Source organism: Centroberyx gerrardi, chromosome 7 (assembly GCF_048128805.1).
Source record: "Centroberyx gerrardi isolate f3 chromosome 7, fCenGer3.hap1.cur.20231027, whole genome shotgun sequence".
Taxonomy (NCBI): Eukaryota; Metazoa; Chordata; class Actinopteri; order Beryciformes; family Berycidae; genus Centroberyx; species Centroberyx gerrardi.
The window spans coordinates 3,332,816-3,354,619 of NC_136003.1; the positions used below are offsets into that span (position 1 = coordinate 3,332,816).

The 21,804-nt window shown below is 38.8% G+C and overlaps 1 protein-coding gene across 1 annotated transcript in view; it reads right to left on the reverse strand.

Moving 5' to 3' along the window:
* Window positions 1–3,680: 3,680 nt before the first annotated feature.
* mettl22 (methyltransferase 22, Kin17 lysine) overlaps window positions 3,681–21,804 on the reverse strand; it is a 36,242-nt gene continuing 18,118 nt past the window's right edge. Inside the window, exons 3-12 of the mRNA XM_071907525.2 lie at window positions 17,490–17,673; window positions 15,866–16,008; window positions 15,161–15,201; window positions 14,843–14,987; window positions 9,906–9,977; window positions 8,232–8,285; window positions 7,943–8,023; window positions 7,342–7,444; window positions 5,278–5,446; window positions 3,681–3,789 (exon numbers count right to left, since the gene is read on the reverse strand). Of these exons, the coding sequence (XP_071763626.1) occupies window positions 3,721–3,789; window positions 5,278–5,446; window positions 7,342–7,444; window positions 7,943–8,023; window positions 8,232–8,285; window positions 9,906–9,977; window positions 14,843–14,987; window positions 15,161–15,201; window positions 15,866–16,008; window positions 17,490–17,673 (1,061 nt within the window). The 3' untranslated portion in view covers window positions 3,681–3,720. The remainder of the gene's footprint in view (window positions 3,790–5,277; window positions 5,447–7,341; window positions 7,445–7,942; window positions 8,024–8,231; window positions 8,286–9,905; window positions 9,978–14,842; window positions 14,988–15,160; window positions 15,202–15,865; window positions 16,009–17,489; window positions 17,674–21,804) is intronic.

A 21,804-nucleotide genomic window follows, 5' to 3' on the forward strand; every position in this document is an offset into this window, starting at 1 on the left:
GGTACCCGGGATAAATCTCTCCCTGGCCTGGATCCCCAGCAGGAGGAGGGACTTACCCCAGCTGGGGCCGGATCAGCCAATCAGATCGGCCCAAGAGAGCAACGGGAACAGACAACAGTCAATCGGACAAACGAGCCTGTTTTGACATAAAGCAGCCCTCTATGAACCAGTAATCCCTTAAAATAACCTTACATTTTCATTAATTCATCCCTTAATTCATGCAAAGTCCCCTTAAAATGAATGAAGGGAGTTATTAATGGAGGAGATCCCGTCGAAACCTCCTTCATCTTGACTCCTTACTTTCTAATTTAATGAAAAATTCAGGGAGACAGGAACTTTTCCATTAATTTCCACTTAATAACCCTGAACCATGCTCAAAAGGCATGAAAAATCCCTTGATTACTAGTGTCTCTGTGAATCAACCCATGAATAAGTCCCTTATAAACCCATGATACTAACCTTACTTTTTTAAAGCTGTTATTTTTAATGGATAATTAATGTTTATGTACTGAGAAATGAAGGGGTTTGGTTTCGTAGTGTATTCCAGGACTTTTCCATAACTAGGTTGGATTTTGTTGGATCCTGTTTTGTTCATGTTGCTTTTCACTCTGGTTTCCACTCCAGCTGGTCTGAAATGCAATGAATGTGTGAAACAAGTTGGAAGCTACATTCTGCTATATTCCTGTAAATGGAGCCATTCGTAATTCCCTGATGTTCCCGGACTTCCCCTGAGAATTTATCAAATTCCCTGACTTTGTGCTCTGGAACGCACCTCACCTCAACTCACCTATGAGGAGTTTTTGATCTGAAATTCTGTATCTGTAGTATGGAGGAGGAGGCGCTCTGCTGCTCTAGTCTTGACTGTAGTCTGCTGTTCTTGTCTAGTGTGCACAGGATCCCCCCTAGTGACCAACAAGGGAAAACACAAAGAAATTGCATTATGAAGGCAGTTTACCTTTTGTTATTATCAAGGAGGAGTAAAGAATCTGATTCATCTGATGTTTCACTTTGTGTTTTATTTAGAAGATGTAACAGACATTTCTGCAAAACAGTAAGTGAGTAAGTGACATTATTAGTTGTAATCCCAATCCGGACTACCTATTCTTCCCCCTTAAGAAATCACAGCATTTGCTTTCTCTCCAGTTTCCTACAAAGTTCCAATTTCAAAATTCCAGACTTTTTACCAGACATTCACAGCAACAAATATGAGAATAGGTGAGATGATAGGGGCCTAAAACCACAGAAAACGTGTAGCATATGTATTTTGGGACAGTACAACAATATTTTTCCATGCTTTCCTTAACTTTTTTGTGCACATTTTTTGCAATTTTTCAAGACCTGGAAATAGACACATTTTTTCCATACATTTTCCAGACTCTTCCAGAACTGTGTAGGAACACCGTTTTCTTAAATTTTTAATTACTATTTTGCTAATAACCATGGGACGGATGTTATGTTAACTGTCTGTTATCCTCGCTTCACAAAGCCATGCAATGCTAAGTATGGCTAGTGATTTTTTTTTTTCACTGCAGCCTCAAAACCATCAGAATCCACCTCAACAAAGACATGCATTTTTGCAATGCAAGATTAGCATTGGGTGTAGTTAAAGGCAGTCATTTTACATTATGACTGACAGGGATAGGATCCGGAATCCCTTATTTGAGACAAAAAATGATGTCACGCTTGAGAGGTCTATATTGTTGTGAGTAGGTCCTTTCAAGGAGTTCTACGGTTCCACTCAATAAAACAACAAGAAAAGCAACAAACATGGCAAAATCATACATTATGGGATGCAAAAATTCAAATTCAAACTCACATATATTCACGATCTATCCATAATTATCTTCTCAAAGTAACTGCCATTTGGTGTACTGGTATATCAAACTATAGCCTAATGATCGAAAAATTCAAACTATGGTGTTCAATATTCCAAAGCTCAACCCAAATGAAAGCATAAGAACCTGAATCTAACCCTAGCCTAAATTTGCATGACACATTAATACTGTACTGTATATAGCACTCAGGTTCTTCTTATAAAAGATCCCTTCAATACATGTTAATGGTGTTTTAAGTAATCTATGACTTGTGGGCAACCAGTAGGAACTGCAAAAACAGTTGTGCAGAGTGCAGACCAGAAAGTGAGTTTTGAAAGCTGGAAATCTCAGCATCTGGCCAAGTAATCGTTACATCATTGGTATTGATCAACAACCCTATCAAAAATTTTGGTGCAAATTCTCTCACCACACATTGGGTAAGGTGACCAATGGGAGTAGTGTGTACAGTGTAGAAAACGTGTACCACTTTTGAATAGCGTTCGATTCCAGCTACTGGGATCAGCTCCTCCTTCCATCATGACACATACGAGTACAGAGGGCGCACTGTTCAGTAGGCTTTTCTGTCTAACTTCTACATTGACTTGTGTAGTAAAATTAGAGAAAATGCACCAATACTTTCTCATATAGTGTTGAAAGAGGGTATTTGTTTTGAAACGCCAGGAACTGGAATCAAATGCCATTCAAAAGTGCTACATGTTTCCCACATTGTACTCTAGCATTATGAAGCAGAGTGCACCTCCACCCTAAAATCCTATTAAGATGTATTGATTGACTTGTGTGCTGACAACTCCACTCTGATGGTTAAGGGCCAAAGTTTCTCTGGTTTATATTGGGCCGGGCTGCACAAATCAGGCCTAATTGTTAACCAAAGTATTCTAACAGCCAGCTCTAGTTATCCCTTTAATTGGGTTGAGTTAATCTAATGGGGTTTCCCTTTTCACAGCCAAAGATTACATGTTTGATGACCTTGCACACCAAACAAATGAGAGAAGCACCAAACTCACAAAAAGATAAGATCAAATTCAAATGTGAAAAATATGTCAAAAAAACAGAAAATGCCAAAAATACAGAAACTCAAATGGGGCAAAAACCTTTTCTGTGATACCAAAGATTCTTTTTATAATCCATTTATATTTCAAATCTTTACATTCAATACGGTATAAAGTAGCAAAAATATTTTGTACCATTTTGTGTCTCTATACTATACCTTCCAACCATAAAATATTAATTGAGAATTATTGTACTGTTTGGAGTGGTATCCCAACACTAGGTATCATGTCACTTATCCTGGTATAGTTTCATAGCGTAAAATTGTAGTATCATCACAATCCTGAGCCTTACCATTACAACTCAAAATTTATGTGATGGGTTAGTCAGGACTAAGTAATAGATCACCCTCTTGCCCCATTGATTACACTTCATTGTTGTGGTGGACCAATGGATGAATGACACAGGGTGTTATTGTGCCAGTCAGGCTTTGGCCAATATTCAATGTTATCGAATATTGCGATATTTTGCGAATATATTAATATAATATATAATATATTCATATTATTTCCCGCGATAACAGATATATGGGTTCCCTTTTCCACAATCAGCCCGTTTTTCTTGAAATAGCAGGAATGAGCAAATTATACCAATGCTTGAATAGTAAGATCAAATTTCTAGGCTGTTAATAATAACAATTATTATTATAGCCTCAAAATTTGATGTAGCTTGAAGAAATAAAATAAAATAAATAAAAAAACAAAAAAAAAACCACCCCACGATAATATTGTATATCGCGATATTCTGGTGGGACAGTATTGTGATATTAAATTTGGGATATCGCCCAAGCCTAGTGCCAGTTAGTAAGAACCACTGGAGACCCAAGTCCAAGTCCAAGTCAAGGAAGCAGCTCAGAATCAGATGGCACTTCAAACTGGAAAGGTGTAGCAGTCACCTTCCACAGCTCCTGGAGAAATAAACAAGGAGGTAAGAAAATATATTAATGAAGACTGCAGTGCAGGTGTTGGGGAACTGGGTTAGATGTTGAAGTGCAGTCAGAATCGCCTACATTTTCCATGGTGTGGTTGGAGCTAAGATCATGTTAAAATATTATACAATAGAAAGTATATATGCAGGAAGAAAACAAAATACACCCGTCTTATCGGCCTAAACCACAAAGTGGGCTGCAACAGAGAAGAGCGTCCTCCTCCTTCCTCTCTAATTGAGAACCTGTAGATTAACCCTGTTTTCCCAACTTAATATATAGAGGATGTGCAGTCACATGATGCGGAATCTTTTTACCCTGCCATATTGGATGACACAAAAGCCAATGCTCTCTGTAGCTTTGAATTAGAACTGTGGTGATTTTTTGTGGATTTTTTGCGGTCTGTGTCCTGCCTGAACTAACACAATGCTCCATTATTGTGAAAAACAATTTCAAAAAGTAAGAATAAAATAAATGCTTTCTAAGAATAAAATAAAGCCACAGCTTGAAAACCTTATGAATGTTAGTATTGCGTGTTGCCAAAGCAATAGTGATCAAAACTAAGTGAGTGAATTAACATATTTTAAACTATACAGTACAGTTGGGTACAAATCAATCAAGTGAAATTTAAATGTTCTTCTTTTTGGCCATTCAGCACAGCTCGCAATTAGGTTTCAGATTTCCTAACCTGTCCCTTGTTGAAAAAAGTTTATATGCCTTCCCTCTAGTTTGCTGCAGTACAGAGTTGTGTGTAAAAGCAATACTTTAGCTCCATCTAGTGGATACAGGCAGAGGACTGTAGAAAACAACTATTAAAGTCACACTGAAATGAAAAATACATTTTTAGCTCATTATCATACCATACACCTATTTGACAATTTATGCCAAAAAATGCCAAAAAATGTATTTTGTTTTATTTTTATATCAAAATCTCAATACTTTTACTACCTGGAAAATGGAAAATCATCAGGTACATAAAAATTCCAACCATCACAGATAACTGCGTTTCTCTCCCTAACTGATATCCCATTGGTTTACACGTTTGAACGATCCCTCCCTGTGTTATGTCCCGTCCCAATATCCCTTTTCAACAGGAAATACATCACATTAAGGAAGCGAAATGCTCTCAAAATGTGGATTCATTGTGACTTCAAGTCTCAGCTGATGATTGACTGCAGTGATGATGTGCACATTCTATACTGTATATTGTGGAAAAATGAAGAAAGAAAAAATGAAGAAAGAAAAAAAGTGAGACATTTTCACAAAAAACAACTCAAAATTCACATCCAATGAATGACTGTGTGTGTGTGTGTGTGTGTGTGTGTGTGTGTGGGGGGGGGGTTAAGATTAGAAGTAGAATTAGGTTTAGGTTAGGGTAAGGGTTAAGGTTAGTTTTGGGCTGGAGAATGAATGTAGCACACACAAGGATAGAAATACGAGGATGTGTGTCTGTGTGAGTGTCTCCCTCACCAGTTGCTCTACGCGTTCGTACTGCAGGCGCTGCGGGAAAGTGGCGGGGAGCTGCTCCACTCTGAAGCGACAGCGTCCGTCCACCAGGTCCTGCAGCTGGGACAGACAGCGGCGGAAATGGTCGTAGGCCTCACAGGAGACGTCCATGTGTCGCAGGGTGAAGTTCATCCTAGTGAGACATCCAGGACATCCATCACAGCAAGAAACCTGATTATTGCTTGAGCTTGTAATAGTACAGTATGTAAATGGTTTGACTTTGAAACTTGTTTTTCCTTGGCTAGCAGGCGTTATGAGAACGTATGTCTAACACAGGGTATATGCACGTTTCAGAAAGCCAAATTTAAAACGTTGACCAACTTTTTAATGCTACCTGGAACTACCGATTTCTGAACATAGCTAAGGAAAGTTCTCAAACTATAAATGGACAGAACAAGAAAAAGGGCAAGATGAGTAGTAGTAGATGTAGTCCAACTGTGTTTAGTAAAGCAGATAGAATGCATATTATTATATGTTATTATCAGTGTTGGGGGTAAAGCGTTACAAAGTAACGCATTACAGTAATCAGATTACTTTTTTTGAGTAACTTAACGCGTTAGTTTTTCAATTTATGTAATCAGTTATTAGTAACTTTCTTAAAGTTACATTTCGCTACTTTTATTTTTCTTTCAAATGGTTAAATGTTTAGTTAGTGCAAATTAAAAAAAATTAAGGTAGGCTATTATATGCTACATATGTTATTAAAAGCAGACTGTGCAGCAGGCTGGCAGTGCAGTGGAGGCTTCTAGGTTACGACCCGCTTTCAGAATGAACACAACAATAAACTGCAGAACTTGGAAATATTCACATTACTTTGAACTGATCAAAGAGAAGGATAAGAACATCATTGCTAACTGTAAGTTTAGCTTTCACTATCTAACCTGAAGATTTGAATTTAAAGCGCTTGTGAGCGCAGTCTGCCGTTTATTTTGAGAGCAGACTGGATCAGTTGAGGCTCCGTTGATCACCGGGTGAAGTTAATTTGAAGTTTGATATTCACCGGTTGATGCGCCTTTTAACGTCAATAACTCCGTGACGATAGCATATTTTTTCTCAAATTAGGCTTTTTTATAGATAGAAACACGGAGCCAATGTTTCACAGTGTTGATCAAGTCAAAATCACCTATGGTTGTGATGCAGTGACGGCAGAAAGGCGTCCAGTCGGTCCAAGCCCCCACTGAGTATTTACTGTGGAACCAGGTAACTGAAAGCTGCCTTGATGTTTTCTTTAGACAACAGTAGTTTGTTACTTCAGGCTGTGTCCCAGACGTGATGATTAGTGATGATTTCTGTACAATAAGAGTGATGACATCAGCAGAAGACGTATTTTAAAGGCATGATTTTACGTGGGTAACGTGAAAGTACTCTAACGCGTTACTTTTAATAAAGACTAACTTAGTAACGTAACTAGTTAGGCTACTGTTTAGGGCAAGTAACAAAGTAAAGTAACTAGTTAGTTCCAAAAATAACTTTACCCAACACTGGTCATTATGCATACTAACCCTGTTCTGTATGAATCTGACTGCTTTCAGACTGAAAGCAGCACTGGAAGTCCATTAATTTCCTATAGAGCAGGGAAACTTGGCCAATCATGTGCGGACGATCCACAAATTCCAGCCGTTCAAAGCTGCCCAGTTCTCTACAACTTTTATTTGAAAGACGACAGGAACAATCGTCTCAAAAACGATGCTCGGAGAACGGTTGCATCCATTGTTGGGGTCAATGGTGAGCTTGAAATTAATTTTACTTTTCTGTTTATTATCAATTAATGCTACCTAATTAGCACTTGCCAGCAAGCTATGTTGACTTGGTAAAACAGTTAAGTAATGTTATGAAAGATACATGATTTGCCTGTTCAAAACTTTGTATGTCTTGTCTAGCTGCAGGCGTCATCCACAATCAGTCAAAATAAAGTCATTAAAGCCATTAAACTTTCATTAGAGATCTCATAGTTTTGCTGAAAAACTGTAGTTTCCAATGTCAATGCTGAAGCCTACAGTACCTGCTATGTGATGCTTTTCTCCTTACCTTTTCTCTATAGAGAGGTAGGTAACGCAGGGCTGAGAGAAGTTGCTGCTGAGTCGATACAGAGTTCGGAAAAGCCCATCTGTCAGATCATCGTCATAACAAACTGGCGGCAGACAGATAGAAATCAAATTATCAATCTGTTCTGCTTGTTTGTTAGTCTGTGTGTGTGTGTGTGTGTGTGTGTGTGTGTGTGTGCTAAAGTTGCAAGTGTTTTCACATTCAAATAATAAAAGAATAGGAAATATTCTACATTATCAATATATATGATATTGTACAGCTATTCTACAGTGACTTGGCATTATTATGGGTAGAGGTTCAATTCCTGCTGGAGCCACTCATAAAAGTGTATGTACTCACACCATAGTGTAGGGCACTTTGGACTTAAAGTAATAATCGGTGGCATTTTCATATAAATAAATGTCTGTTTTGCTACTCTCTGGGAAGTGCAGTAAAAAAAAAACACCACAGCAATGAGCGCTTCACACCAAAGATGGAGACAAAATTAAAAAAGCACAGATCCCCCGTCAATTTGATGTGTTATTTTAAGTTTTGCAAACTTAATTTCCGGCAGTGAGGCTTCTGTTCCAACACAGTAACCTACTGTCAGCGGCAATGATGAAGCTAGTGTTGTCATGCAGATCCGCCACTTCCTTCTCCGTCCAGCTAAATTCCACATCAGCATCTGCAAAAAATGGACAAACGGAAAGGAGGAGATAGAGGTCGATAGAGGCCATAGATTAGTTACTTAAACACAGTATTGCATACAGTAGAAACCACTGAATTCAGTATTTTAATGGTGTGACTAGTTTTAGGACAGACAGTAGCATGTTGGTTTCAGTGAGTGAAAAAGGAAAATAGTGTGCTGTGCATATGTGTGTGTGAGTGTGTACCTGTACAAAGGTCATGTTGGAGCCAGTCCAGCTGTCTCACTCTCACCTCACCATCTGATGGAGAGACAGACAATATTAGGCCAGATGAACCACCATGTGCTTTGCTTGGGTTTTGAGCTTCCCACATTGACGTCATTTGGCTCTCCTGAGCCATCCAACACTGCAGCTCACTCTCATCGTGCATTCACACTGCGAGCAACAAGATCACCAAGTTAAAGGATAACGCTGATGTTTTTTTAATGCATTTCTTACCATCAACAAATCCTATGAAAATAACAAAATCAGCAATGATTTTGTTTTGCTAAGAAGTCTCGTCCATGTAACCGATGCCCAGTAAAGGCATGTCCCAGCAGCCATAGAACTGCATTGTATTAAAAAAATGATTAAAAACACATCACAGAGCCATGCCGTTGCTCTGGCAGTATATTTCATCATTGTGGTGCCAGCCAACTTTTTCCTCAAACAACTTAATAAGCCGGCTGTAAACACGTTTTCCATCTCAGGAAAGTAGTTCCGTAGCACCGAAAATAGTCCCCGTCGTAATGAAGAATTTGTTCCCATTTGAATTTGATTTGGTAATAACTACAATAGCCTGACTTTTCATGGTAACAGTTAGCGATTTTTAAAATGTAAACTATGTCTTTGTGAGCTGCATTTAAAGGTTTTTAGCTTACAATTGGAACCAATGACTTCCGGGTTGAAGGCTAAAAAGGGAACGTGGGAAGTCGGAAAGTAATGGGAGTAGAGCAAACACATTGTTGATTTTGTTATTTTCATAGGATTTGTTGACAGTAAGAAATGCATTTAAAAACACCAGCGTTATCCTTTAACTGGAAGCCCATTCATTTCCTATAGAGCTGAGCGACTGGTGCAACTCCACCAACGTGTGAACGGTCAACAACACTGTCGCTGCGGATGAACTTTTCATGGTCATCGGCCGTCAAACGGCCAATCAGATTTCTGCATTTCCTAACCAATGTGATTTTGTTTCATGAACAATAGCTCCGTCTGGCAAATGTAAAATGGACAAGAAGTTGATTGCTGCCATTCAAAGTTTGAATGGCAGCAATCAACTTCTTGTCCATTTTACATTTGCCATATATATATATATATATATATATATATATATATATATATATGATAAGTCATTTGAGTTTTTCTGTTTCTTTTCAGTTAATCCTACTTCATTAGGGTTTGCTAGCTACATTAACTCATCAAGACAATGTCATGTTAACTTAGCTTTAACTTAGCTTTTAATTAACATTGCCTTTTACCCTTTACTTTATTCTGCTGTTTTATTGTCTGTTTGTCATTTTATAAGTTAGTCATTTTAATGTTATTTTAATGCAATGTAATGGTTTTAACCCATTCACTGTTTTCATTTATTTTCAATTTTTTCAGTTTTAATCAATGCATTTTATGTAACGCACTTTGAGTTACATTCTATGTATGAATGGTGCTATGAAAAATATATAAAACTGAAACTTAACTTAAACTAATGCTATGAAAGGCAATACCAAAGCAGCAAAAAATACATGATTTGCCTATTCAAAAGTTTGTAGCGACCCATCAACCAAGTTGCTTGCAGTGTGAACAGAGTCAGTGTTGACAGTGAACATCCTTTTACACTGGCTTTATTCAAGTCTAAATAGCAATGTGGCAACGTTATCTCACCTGCAGGCTCCAGCAGACATCTATTTAATGTGATGTTTCTCTGGCACATGCTTAGAAGGTCCTCCCCCACATCTGCAACACAAAAATCACCCACACCCAGAAACATTGATATTTCTACATGGAATGTCTGTTGGTTGGCTTGACTTTTAAAATTGTTCCAGTTTTTGACCTTTCCCTTCCTGAGATTAATATCTATCCAAATCCCCTGCAAAGGGCAGAACTGTAGCACAATTATTTGTTAGGTGCTCTGAATTTAGAATGGGGATTCTATACGGCTCCTCACTGCTACACTGTGGAAAGCACATTTTCACATTTTGTTTTAAAGCTTTAACTCCCTACAGGGACATATTGTTTCATAAAGTGCATCATTTCCTCCTTAACTTCACTACTGACTGTAGACGGTCAATAGTGAAGACTGCTACTATTTTCTGTAAGAGAGAAGAATTGAAATTTAATTATCACCGCCCACTACATTCAGCCACTCCTGCTTTATACACAGAGAAAGTGAGAAAGGAAGTGTGAAAATTCCTGGATCAGGCTAATTGTCACTCTAACACCCTTCAACGAGTGGGTCTGTGTTGAGTCACTACTGGGCGCACTGGGGCCCATTGAACCCAATTAAGTGTATTTTTTTTAAACGCAAATTGGAAATCTTTATGGGCTGAACAAGAACAAAGAGATAGGAAATAAGATTTTCTGTCTGTGAAGCATCCATCGAAATCTCAAGGGAATTTTCTGCAAACTTTTTGAAATGTTGCAAAAAATAAAATGTTTCCATGATGGCTTCTTGAATGTCAAACAAATAAATAAATAACGCATCCACCAGAAAAATGGAAAGGGTCTTGCAAGAAAAGGATTTTGTATTAGGCAAGTTTTTGCAGTTTAGTGTCAGCTAATGTTGGCCATATTTGATGGTTTCATCCCAACATCCATAACATATGGCTCGCACAAATTCACACATACATACTAACACCTGAGACCAACAGCAGATGACAATCATTTATCATAGTTTAAAAAAGGCATGTGTTATTTCAACAACAACAGTAAAGACAGTAGTGGACTGATAATCAAATATATATGAGCTTCTGTGGTGATATGATGCAAATTAGACTAATTACAGTGTATTTCCACTGTGTATTTTTATGACATCAGCCTGGGTTTTTCCTTCAATTTAAATTTTGCTCACTCGCTTATACCATACTAAGTTACAAGAGAGCATTTTGACACTGTTGAGCATATGTTTTACATTTTGCTGTTTATCCTCAACTAATTGTATGCTAGTTAAGCATCCAGGAAGTTTACATGGTACCACTTTATGTAGAGCAGTGTAGCAGGCAGCCAATCAGGACCCTCTTCGATACAGAGCCATTGTTTTAGTTTGATTTGATTGGCTCACAGTGAGAGAGCGTGTATGGTGGCCAGCAGGCACAAAGTTTGAGAACAGGCAAAGACAAGCTTTGTCTAGTGAATGTTTAGCCTTGCAGGTGTTTGTCCTTGTGCATATAAGCCTTGTTTTAAAGTAACTCTCTTAGAGAACTGCACCATTCCTTCTGCTGTGCACTTCTCTCCATGCTGCATGTATCATTAAAGAGAACACTGAATTGGATGATGGCGAAATAGTCATTATTTCAATAGTCACCACCATATAACAGAAACATGTGCTGACCCAGACATAATCAGCCAGGGTGTCAGACCTCTAGACGCAGACACCTGAGCACTGCCTCACATTCACCCACTCACACTTCACACATTCAATCATGTTCTCACTTTCTCTTTCTCACACACAAACCGCTATGAAGGCCATCCTACACACACCATGTTATTTACACTTTATTTACACTTGAATGCATTTTTCCTACCTCCCAGGCGGCCATTAGCCTCGACTCATTTCAGTATGGTACTTGAACCTTGCTTGAGATAGGTAATCTATCACAGTTAAAATCCCGCCCAGGTTTATTTTTGTCAGTTAGTAGTTTAGTTCAATGCCCACACTGACTTGTAAATTCTACATGTGCATGCACATGCTGGTGGGAAGCTCCGACATGCAGGACTTCAAAGCCAGCTGCCAAACAGCATTGCTTTCACGCGCTATGGTTGGAAAATCAAACACAGAAGACAAATGATAAGCAAACATGAGCATAGTGATAAGGATGATGTGGATGTGGCTTCTTCTTGCTTTAAATAAGATAGTCTGGAGATTAGTTTTTCCAATTTATCAATAGCACGTGAATGCACCATTCCTCTCTGTCGTAGTCAAAAACCCACGCAACAGATTGTACGTCACCACCAGAAAATAGTCCTGAAGAAAAGATTGTTTTATGAACTAAATTCAAATGTCTTATAAACCCGGGCACGAATGTTAGCTGGAGCAGCAGAGATTTTTAAGATAGGTTTATCACCTGAACGTTTGAATTGGAAAAAAAAAAAAAAAAAGTATGGTATACTTTGAAAAATGGCTGGTAGTAATGTAAGATATGTGCACAGTGTAGTAGATGGGCTAAAACATGCAACACACCGTTATGGTCCTGTAAAAGTTGTTTTTGTATTATATCTGTATTTGTTATTTGTATTCATATTTGTATTCGGATAACTCCAGAAGTGGGTGGAGCTTCAAGCAGAAGTGGGTATGATTTAGACTGAAACCCTTGTAATCATTGCCATTGCTATTGTTGAGATATAAAGCAATAAACTCTTGACAATGACATCAAATATAATGAAGAACAGCATCCTAGATGTTATGCAACCATAAACATAGCACAGCCATAAACGACCATAGTCATAAACAATTAACAGGTGCTGTGTATTGGTGCTGAGCTGCTTTCAATGCAGTAATGCCAGTGTTCCAGAACTAACAGCAGTACTTCCAGGTTATGTTGTGGCAGCATTTATTGAGTGTAGACTTAGTTCATCACCAGAGAGATCCCCTGGACTCCATCTCCTTTAATTAAGTTTGCCTCCATCTCAGAGCCTCTGTAGGCAAGGCACATACACAGTTACACCAACTATGTAGCTAGAGACCACTAGAGACTTAATCAAATGTGCTCTACTTTCTGTTGATACGGTATATAGCTATATGAATCTGTCACACTTATAGTGATGAGCCTGTAATTTCTTGTCACACTAAAACAGAGTTTACATATGGAATTCTTTTGATCTTTGGATACTTCAGTCAATATATATTTCCCAAAAACAAAAGAGCCAAGACTAACACTTTCTGGAGGTTCTCCACTGACAATAAAACACAACTGTAAGGCGATTTTATTAGAATATGGGAAGATTTCTTGTTCAAAACTGTTAACACTGCCATAAAATAAAGCCCACTTGAGTGAAAAAGCTTGTGAAAGTCCCATTCATTATCAGCGGATCTTGTTTGGATTCTTGCTTTGGTAAACTGTTCATGTTCATAAATATTAGTTATGTGCCCAGAAACACAGGAATAACAAATGAGTATACTGTTTTAGGGTGAGATTTTACCTTTAAATATTGACTGACTGCATGTGTAGCAAGTGAGTACAACAAGACAGTGCAACTGGGGGCACCAATTATTTAATAAGGACTAAATGTTGGCTTATTGAAGGTTGCATCTCAATAAAACTCTCAAGGTGACCATCCCCTTCTATCAATCCTTTTCTCCAACCACAATCATTACGGTTAATAATTATATCTGACCCCTCCATGTCTGTATCAAGGATGTGATTGGCACAACACAAAAGACAGGGGGAAAAAGTAAATAAATGAATGAATAAACAAATGAAAATCTTATGTTATTGGTATGTGAACAAGTGGCTTGGAGTAACCTCCACACAGCCCGGGAGGCATTATTAAATAACATGCCAAGTGAGCAGACTGAGCACCTTAAAAGAGGGAGCCTACAAAGTGCCACAGACTACCACACAGACCCATAAAGAACCATATTAAATTTTAAATACCAGATTAGTCAAATATCACTGAGCAAAATGCCCTATAAAAAGAGAGAGAGAATCCAGTACAGTGTTTCCCACAGAATTTTGGCAAACTATGCCAAACGGTGCCCCACCACGTAGATCCCCCCTTAACAGTTAATTAGGAGGGTAGATCCATTATGAATTTTGTCCTTTTGCAAGCAATGCAGTCATGACTACGTATTATAAATACAAACAAGCCTATGTTATTGATTAATGCATATATTTATGTTATGGAGTTATATTTTTCATAAAAATGAGCTCTTGCTCTATTATTGCCGTGCTACCTCTGATGTTGGTTGTTTCTCATCATCTCCTGATTTGTTTAAGTAAAGGGTGTAAACATACAGCAAAAAATAGGGTGACTACAGCTGACTACAGGATAGTGTTACATTACTTCTGACTACAGGTTAGTGTTATATGATTTCTGATTGGCTAAGCTGACTACAGGCTAGTGTTACATTACTTCTGATTGGCTGAGCTGACTACAGCTGAATATTACAGGCTAGTGTTACATGAATTCTGACTGGTGGAGCTGACCACCGGCTAGTGATACATTACTTCTAACTTGCTGAGCTGACTACAGGCTAGTGTTACACTAGTTCTGATTTGCTGAAATGACAAAAGACTCTTGGGACTTTAAGTCCTAGTGTTGCGGGAGGATCAAGCTACAGTACAATTGCAAGAACACAGAAATAGTGACGGAAATTGGCTACAGGCTGAGCTTTAGGAACAAATAACAGATAATTTTAACTTAATAATAATTTTGTTGTAAGTGAAAAATGATAGTCTTTTGAATGATGATCTAACCAAACTGCCAGTCTAAAATGACTGGCATGTGCAAGCTACCAAGGCTGTTAAATGGTATTTCCTACCACAGACCTTGATTTGTTTTTTTCCCAGTATTCTCACTAGTGTAATTCAGATTAAGGTATACTATTAGCTGACCCTAAATAACTTGTTACGAGATCAAATTTCTATTCGACGGCATCATACCTGTGCAGTAGACTGTTTTGGCTACGATCGCCATGACAATGCTGGCCAAGCCTGTTCCTGCCCCCAGCTCCAGCACTGTCGCTCCTCTGAACATGATTTGCTGAGAGAGGATGTAGTCAGCGAGTAGGAACGCTCCTCGCCACACCTGATGAGAGGAAGACAGACGCGATGCCATCTAAACATCAACCTATGCTTTAAGTGCTTTTATCTATTATTGGGTAGGAAACGACAAAAACAGGATATAAAACAGAAAGAGCGCGAGAACAAGAGACAGAGAGAAAGAGAGAGATAAGATATCAACATGAGCCATTGACTGACCTGTTTGCCGACATCCTCCAGGGGTGTGGCCATGGTGTGCTCTGTGAATAGGTGGGATACAAACGTTAAATACACTAATACATTAACACACTCAAACACGCAAACTCACTCATAGGCTTGGGCGATATCCATAATTTAATATCGTAATACTGTCCGGCCAAGATATCGCAATATACAATATTATTGCGGGGTTTTTTTGTTTTGTTTTGTATTTTTGTACCTTTTTTTTTGGGGGGGGGGGGGGGGGGGTATTAAATATTGCGGGAAATATCGCGATATTCACGAACTATTGCGATATTTCCCGCAATATTGAATAGCATGATTGAGCATGATTTTTTTAACCGATCCGTATAATGACATCATGAAAACATATGCCAAACACAGACAACAGTCAAGTTGAAACTCATCAACTGGGACAGCGGCATAGTTGCTAAACACCACAGATATCCCAAATATCCAATATCCCTCTAAACACAATTCAGGTCGTTCAAATTTTCTATTTTGTCCACCCCCTGTATTACATTTTGTTGAAAATATTTCACACAAATTAAAATTTGCATTTGTGCATCTCTTGAGCAATCAGTTATCGGTATTTACCATTGAAGCGCACCTCTTTCTGTCAGTATTTCAAATTACATTTTCACATTCCTGTTTTTACTTTTGCATAGTGTTCAGGAGAGCAAAGATAACATAAAAGCTTCTTACCGATCCTTATAATATCTTTGAAGCGCTGATTGTCTTCATTCTCCACCTCCTCCTCTTCCTCTTCTTGTACAGTCGTGGACTGGCTGAGGATGATGGGACAGACCTTGTCTCGGTCGCTAACCTCAGGGGGACTCGTCTTTGGTCTGGGGAATCACAACAATTGTTAGAAATAAGTGGAAAATATTAGTAGATAAAATTCCAACATTTTCCAACATCAACCAAAGCTGTCCTATACATTTTCCTTTGCACAACCTACTTTCTAATGCACAAAAGGTTGAACAAAAGTTTGGACACACCTGATTGAATGTACACATTTTTCATTGACTGCGTTTACACGGACTTGAGTATCCCGGTTATGATCGGGTTTTTGAAGTATCCCGTTTTTGTGTTTGCGCATGTAAACATCATATCCCGATTTCAGAAACCTGGATAAGCCCTTATCCCGGTTTTGAGAAGCCCGATTATGCTAGCTGGAGTACTCCGAAAGAAACCGGGATACTATTGCATGTATACATCTTATCCCAGTTTCTGACCGCTGCCGACTACCTGCGCAGGCGCGGCTTCAGCCAAGTGACGTAGGGAGAAAAACACAAACAATGGCGGCAACGAGAGTGTCTCACTTCTGGAGCGATGAGGAAACAGAGTTTTGTCTTTCGGTGATGAAAGAATTAAATATACTTGGCAGTTTAGATGGGAGAAAGCATCGAAATGCTGACCTATTCAAGTCTGTAGTATACAGACTACAGGACGCCGGTTTCCCAACACGTACAGTGGAGCCAGTCAGCTCACGGTGGAAAATACTAAAGAAGCATTACTACGTGGCCAAACATCAAAACAAAACAGTCAAATTAATTTAAGTTTAACAGTTACAGAGGAATATCAGATTAACGATTTCAAAATTGCCGGTTTGTGTTGTAAACATCACAGGCGCCTGCGCAAATAGCATGCAGTAATCAGTAACCGGGATACTAGTATTTATCATGTATACGGGGATATGAAAAACCAGATTTCTCTGTGTTCCATGTAAACGCCATATCCCGAATATGATCAAAGCCGGGATAAGCCTCATAACCGGGATACTCAAGTCCATGTAAACGCAGTCATTATCTTGAAGCCGTTTTGATCTAAAGGCTTCTGCTTAAATACTTGAAATCCGTTTCTTAGACAAATATAAATCATGAAGTTGATGCCTACATATGAATTTCTTTCCAAAGCCTTTACCTTTCCACCTTTCTATCGAGGCAAAGGGTATGTTATTTCATAGTTTTGATGTCTTCACTATTATTCTAAAATGTGAAAAATGTGTGAAAAATGTGGTGTGTCCAACTTTTGACTGGTAGTGTACATCATTGTATGCCAGCAGTATGTAATGTATAGTTAGTTATATTTTCACAATAATACAACTTTAACTTCATTTTATTAATTGTATACTGCTCAATAAAGAATAGAGTTGATTTGTACAAAATTATTATTACCAAACCATGTTGAAGTTTCATAGCACCCAGGTATAACAGAGTGCTGCCAATTCTGACATTTGCTCTTGAAGACAATGGCACTGCGGTAAAAACATGTAAATGGCATATTTAACTGTTGACTGAAAGAGAGAGATAAGTGTTTTCCATACCGACGTGTCACCTCAAGGTCTCCGTCCTCATCCAGGACTGGATCCACACCTCCTTCTCCTCCTTCCTCGGCCTGTGCGTCCTCCTCATTTCCCTTTTGGTCTTCCTCCTCTTCTAAACCTTTCCCTGCAGCGTTGCCATCTTGCCTCTCACCGTCCCACAAGATCTTGAATTTGGAGATGAAGACTGGAGGGACAGATACACATAGCTAGATATAAGTGAAGGGAAAAGACCCTCCAACCAACTCAAAACTTTTGGAGTTTCATTCCAGCATTACGTACAAATTTTGGTGACATCCAGTTTAATTGCTTAACACCTTGAAGTTGTCACAATTGTTTGGGACAAACTGAGGCTCTGCTAAAACACTGTAATGCACTTAATTGAGACCAATTCACAGCATATGATCCTATAATGAAACGTAGACGCTTATTGGACAAACGATAGGCAACAAATATGCTATCTAGTGTTTTTATGACACAGAATATTATTATTATTAGAGAGCTTTCTAATTGATGTGGAGTAGGCCTGGAAATTAACAAGTGTAAAGGCATTTATGCTTTATTTCACTACTTTGGTCGCAGGCTCTTATCCACCGTAAACACTTGTCCAGCTCCGTCTTGGGTTTCGGGAAATTTATAAAGCGAACACCCGCCATATACGGTTGGTCCATATAGCTACTGTCACTCCATACATACCCCCACATTTACCCCCACTACATACCCCATAACAGCAGTGTTTTATGTACACCTGATTCACAAATCAAAACACAGATCCGTGTTAAATTCAATTCAATTCAATGCACTGCTACACGGTTATCGGTTAAATAACCCCACTTAGGGTAAATACCACAAGGTAATAATGTTACCTACTGTTAATGTTTGTAGGGCAGCAGAGGACGTGGCATCAGGTTACTGTTTACAAATCCCATTACTAATACAGGCGAGTTTGGAGCAAATGGTGCAATGTTAAGTTTCACTTCCGTTTTCACACCGGGAGACTCTGTTGAACTGAGTACAATGCTGCTGGTCAAGCGCATCTCCAAAAGACAAACATGACGTGATGTGACATCAGGCGCATTAGAGATCGATTTAATTTGTCTACATTGACCAACTTTTGATTTTGTGCTTATGTATTGGAAACACTGCATCTCTTAGTCAAAGCCGCCCTCTAGAGGTCATCTTACGAAGTGACAGCTGACTGACTGACTGACCTGAATTTGCCTTTTGATGGGTGTTGTCTATCACTCTGTTACAACACAGGGTGACACATAGCTCCAGCAAGCTTGCCAATATGCAATCATACAGTGTTGTTCTCAAACAAAATCAATTCCATAACCAGACATGGTTCAAATTGCAGTTGGAAATAATTCTGTTTAAAGCTTCAGACAAGCAGACAGGTGTGGTTCAATGCATCAGGACAAGTCAGATACTGCAGTGTTCAGTATATTGTCAGGCAAGTACGTTGTCCAATATGTAGCAAACCCCACCCATGTGACACCCAAGCAGGCTAAAACAAACCATAATAGATATTTGCCAATACTATTTCGCTCATTCTGAGCAGTTGCTGTGTATCCCTACAATGAACTGTTGATGAACCAAAGACCTTTTATCTGTTGGTGAACAACAACACTTGCTTTTTTTTTTTATTCTCAGGGTGAGGCTGTTTCCTAGATCTTAACGGACCCTGATGACACAACTGCCCCGACTAGAGAAGAGAAGGGTGTGGCAGTCCATCCCTAAGTCTGTCAGGACAATCTCACTTCCTCTTCCTTTCTCTTCTGACTGACTTGCTCAATAGTAAGAGAGCCCTAGCACTTGTTAGGACAAGTGTCCATGACTGCGTTTACATGGACTTGAGTATCCCGGTTATGAGGCTTATCCCGGTTTTGATCATATTCGGGATATGGCGTTTACATGGAACACAGAGAAATCTGGTTTTTCATATCCCCGTATACATGATAAATACTAGTATCCCGGTTACTGATTACTGCATGCTATTTGCGCAGGCGCCTGTGATGTTTACAACACAAACCGGCAATTTTGAAATCGTTAATCTGATATTCCTCTGTAACTGTTAAACTTAAATTAATTTGACTGTTTTGTTTTGATGTTTGGCCACGTAGTAATGCTTCTTTAGTATTTTCCACCGTGAGCTGACTGGCTCCACTGTACGTGTTGGGAAACCGGCGTCCTGTAGTCTGTATACTACAGACTTGAATAGGTCAGCATTTCGATGCTTTCTCCCATCTAAACTGCCAAGTATATTTAATTCTTTCATCACCGAAAGACAAAACTCCGTTTCCTCATCGCTCCAGAAGTGAGACACTCTCGTTGCCGCCATTGTTTGTGTTTTTCTCCCTACGTCACTTGGCTGAAGCCGCGCCTGCGCAGGTAGTCGGCAGCGGTCAGAAACCGGGATAAGATGTATACATGCAACAGTATCCCGGTTTCTTTCAGAGTACTCCAGCTAGCATAATCGGGTTTCTCAAAACCGGGATAAGGGCTTATCCAGGTTTCTGAAATCGGGATATTATGTTCACATGTGCAAACACAAAAACGGGATACTTCAAAAACCCGATCATAACCGGGATACTCAAGTCCATGTAAACGCAGTCAATAAGGCTTTCTGTAGATTGTTGTACTATAACAAGGTATTTTATTAAGAGATAACACACTTAATTTGAAATGCAGTAATAATTTCAAAAAAATGTTGAGAGGATGTCTCTGTAAAAACAAAGTAATTCAATTAGACTTATTATATTTGCAAACCATTGCTCTGACATTGTGTTCCTGGTTCTAGGCTCCTGTGATTTTTCTCAACAATATCAACTCGTCTTTTCAAGGGGCTTGTATTTAAGCTTCCTTAACTGGTATCTCATTTTGTTTCTCTGTGAGCCTTTTATAGTATTATTTTTAATTGAATGGAACTCACTTTTTTTCTTGGCCAGCATGCCCACTGGAAAAAATAGTAATAAAATTGTCTCTTCTGCTTTGTCTCTTCTAGTCTCCTAACAGCTATGGGCTAGCAAACTAACATTACACTATTCAGTTCAATGCAATGCAGTTAAATTCAAATTTGTCAGATGCATAAAAACAGGTATAAAAAAACATAAAGGATGGATACTCCTCAGCAGTAAATGATTTTCTTAACACTGGCCCAATTTGTCACTGAAAAAACACAGCACAATACAAAGTGAAGAGAGATTCACTTAAGTGTCACACTCACATCTTATAGAGTTACTTTTCTATTTAATTTTTCACTTAATTTTTAAAGTAAAAAAAGTTTTGAAAGCAAACAATTTTGAAACTAAATTAGTGTGAAAGAGAAAAAATTGTTTTCACTTTTGGATACTTCTCCTTTGGTCTCTATGGTCTTTTCCGCAGCCATGGTATTAAACTTCAGTGTTACACGGATCACACTCAAATTTACATACATGTCATAAAACTTCTTGCGACTAAATGCCAATAAAACTGAGATGCTAGTTGTTGGCCCAAAAACCAGAGTTCCACAGTTAAAAATCTTGCCGTTACATTCGACCCAGCTCTCTCATTTGACTCTCATATTAAGGATATCACAAAGATAGCATTTTCCCACCTTCGCAATATCTCAAAAATCTGGTCCTTGCTAAATATGGCGGATGCTGAAACCCTAATACACGCTTTTGTTTCATCAAGACTCGATTACTGTAAGGTCTTATTTTCCGGCCTACCTAACTGCAGTATTAAAAGCCTGCAACTTGTGCAAAATGCTGCCGTCAGAATATTAACCAGAACTAGAAAATTTGATCACATTACTCCCATCCTGACCTCCCTTCATTGGCTCCCAATTCAAGCCAAGTCTGACTACTTTGTGCTTCTGTTAGCATATAAATCGTTACTGTTCGTTGCTGTTTTGTCCTCGTATTTTACTTTTTATATTTCTCTTTCTTTGCTGATATGGACCTATGTGTCTGAAATAAAGTTAAATTGTTACATGGGCTTGCACCGTCATGTCGTGTGTGCAGCTGCTTTTCTCTCCTCTCTCTCAGACTCCGGTGCAGTGTTTCTACCTGGCAATGAACGGGTGCTGCCCTGGCTCTGATGGTCGTCGGTGGCTACACTGTTGCCAACGGAGCAGAAAAGTGTTGCCCAGGTGGTCGCTGACGGTTCATGTCCTCGTCACGCTGGCTGCACCAAGTGATAAAGTCAGCTTGTCATAGCATTGCATTTGTCTCATTTTTATTTTATTTGCCATATACTCGTTCTTCTAATTCATCAAGTAAACAATAATAACGTAAATATAACGACCCTACACTACCTTGATTTGGTTGCGCTTCAC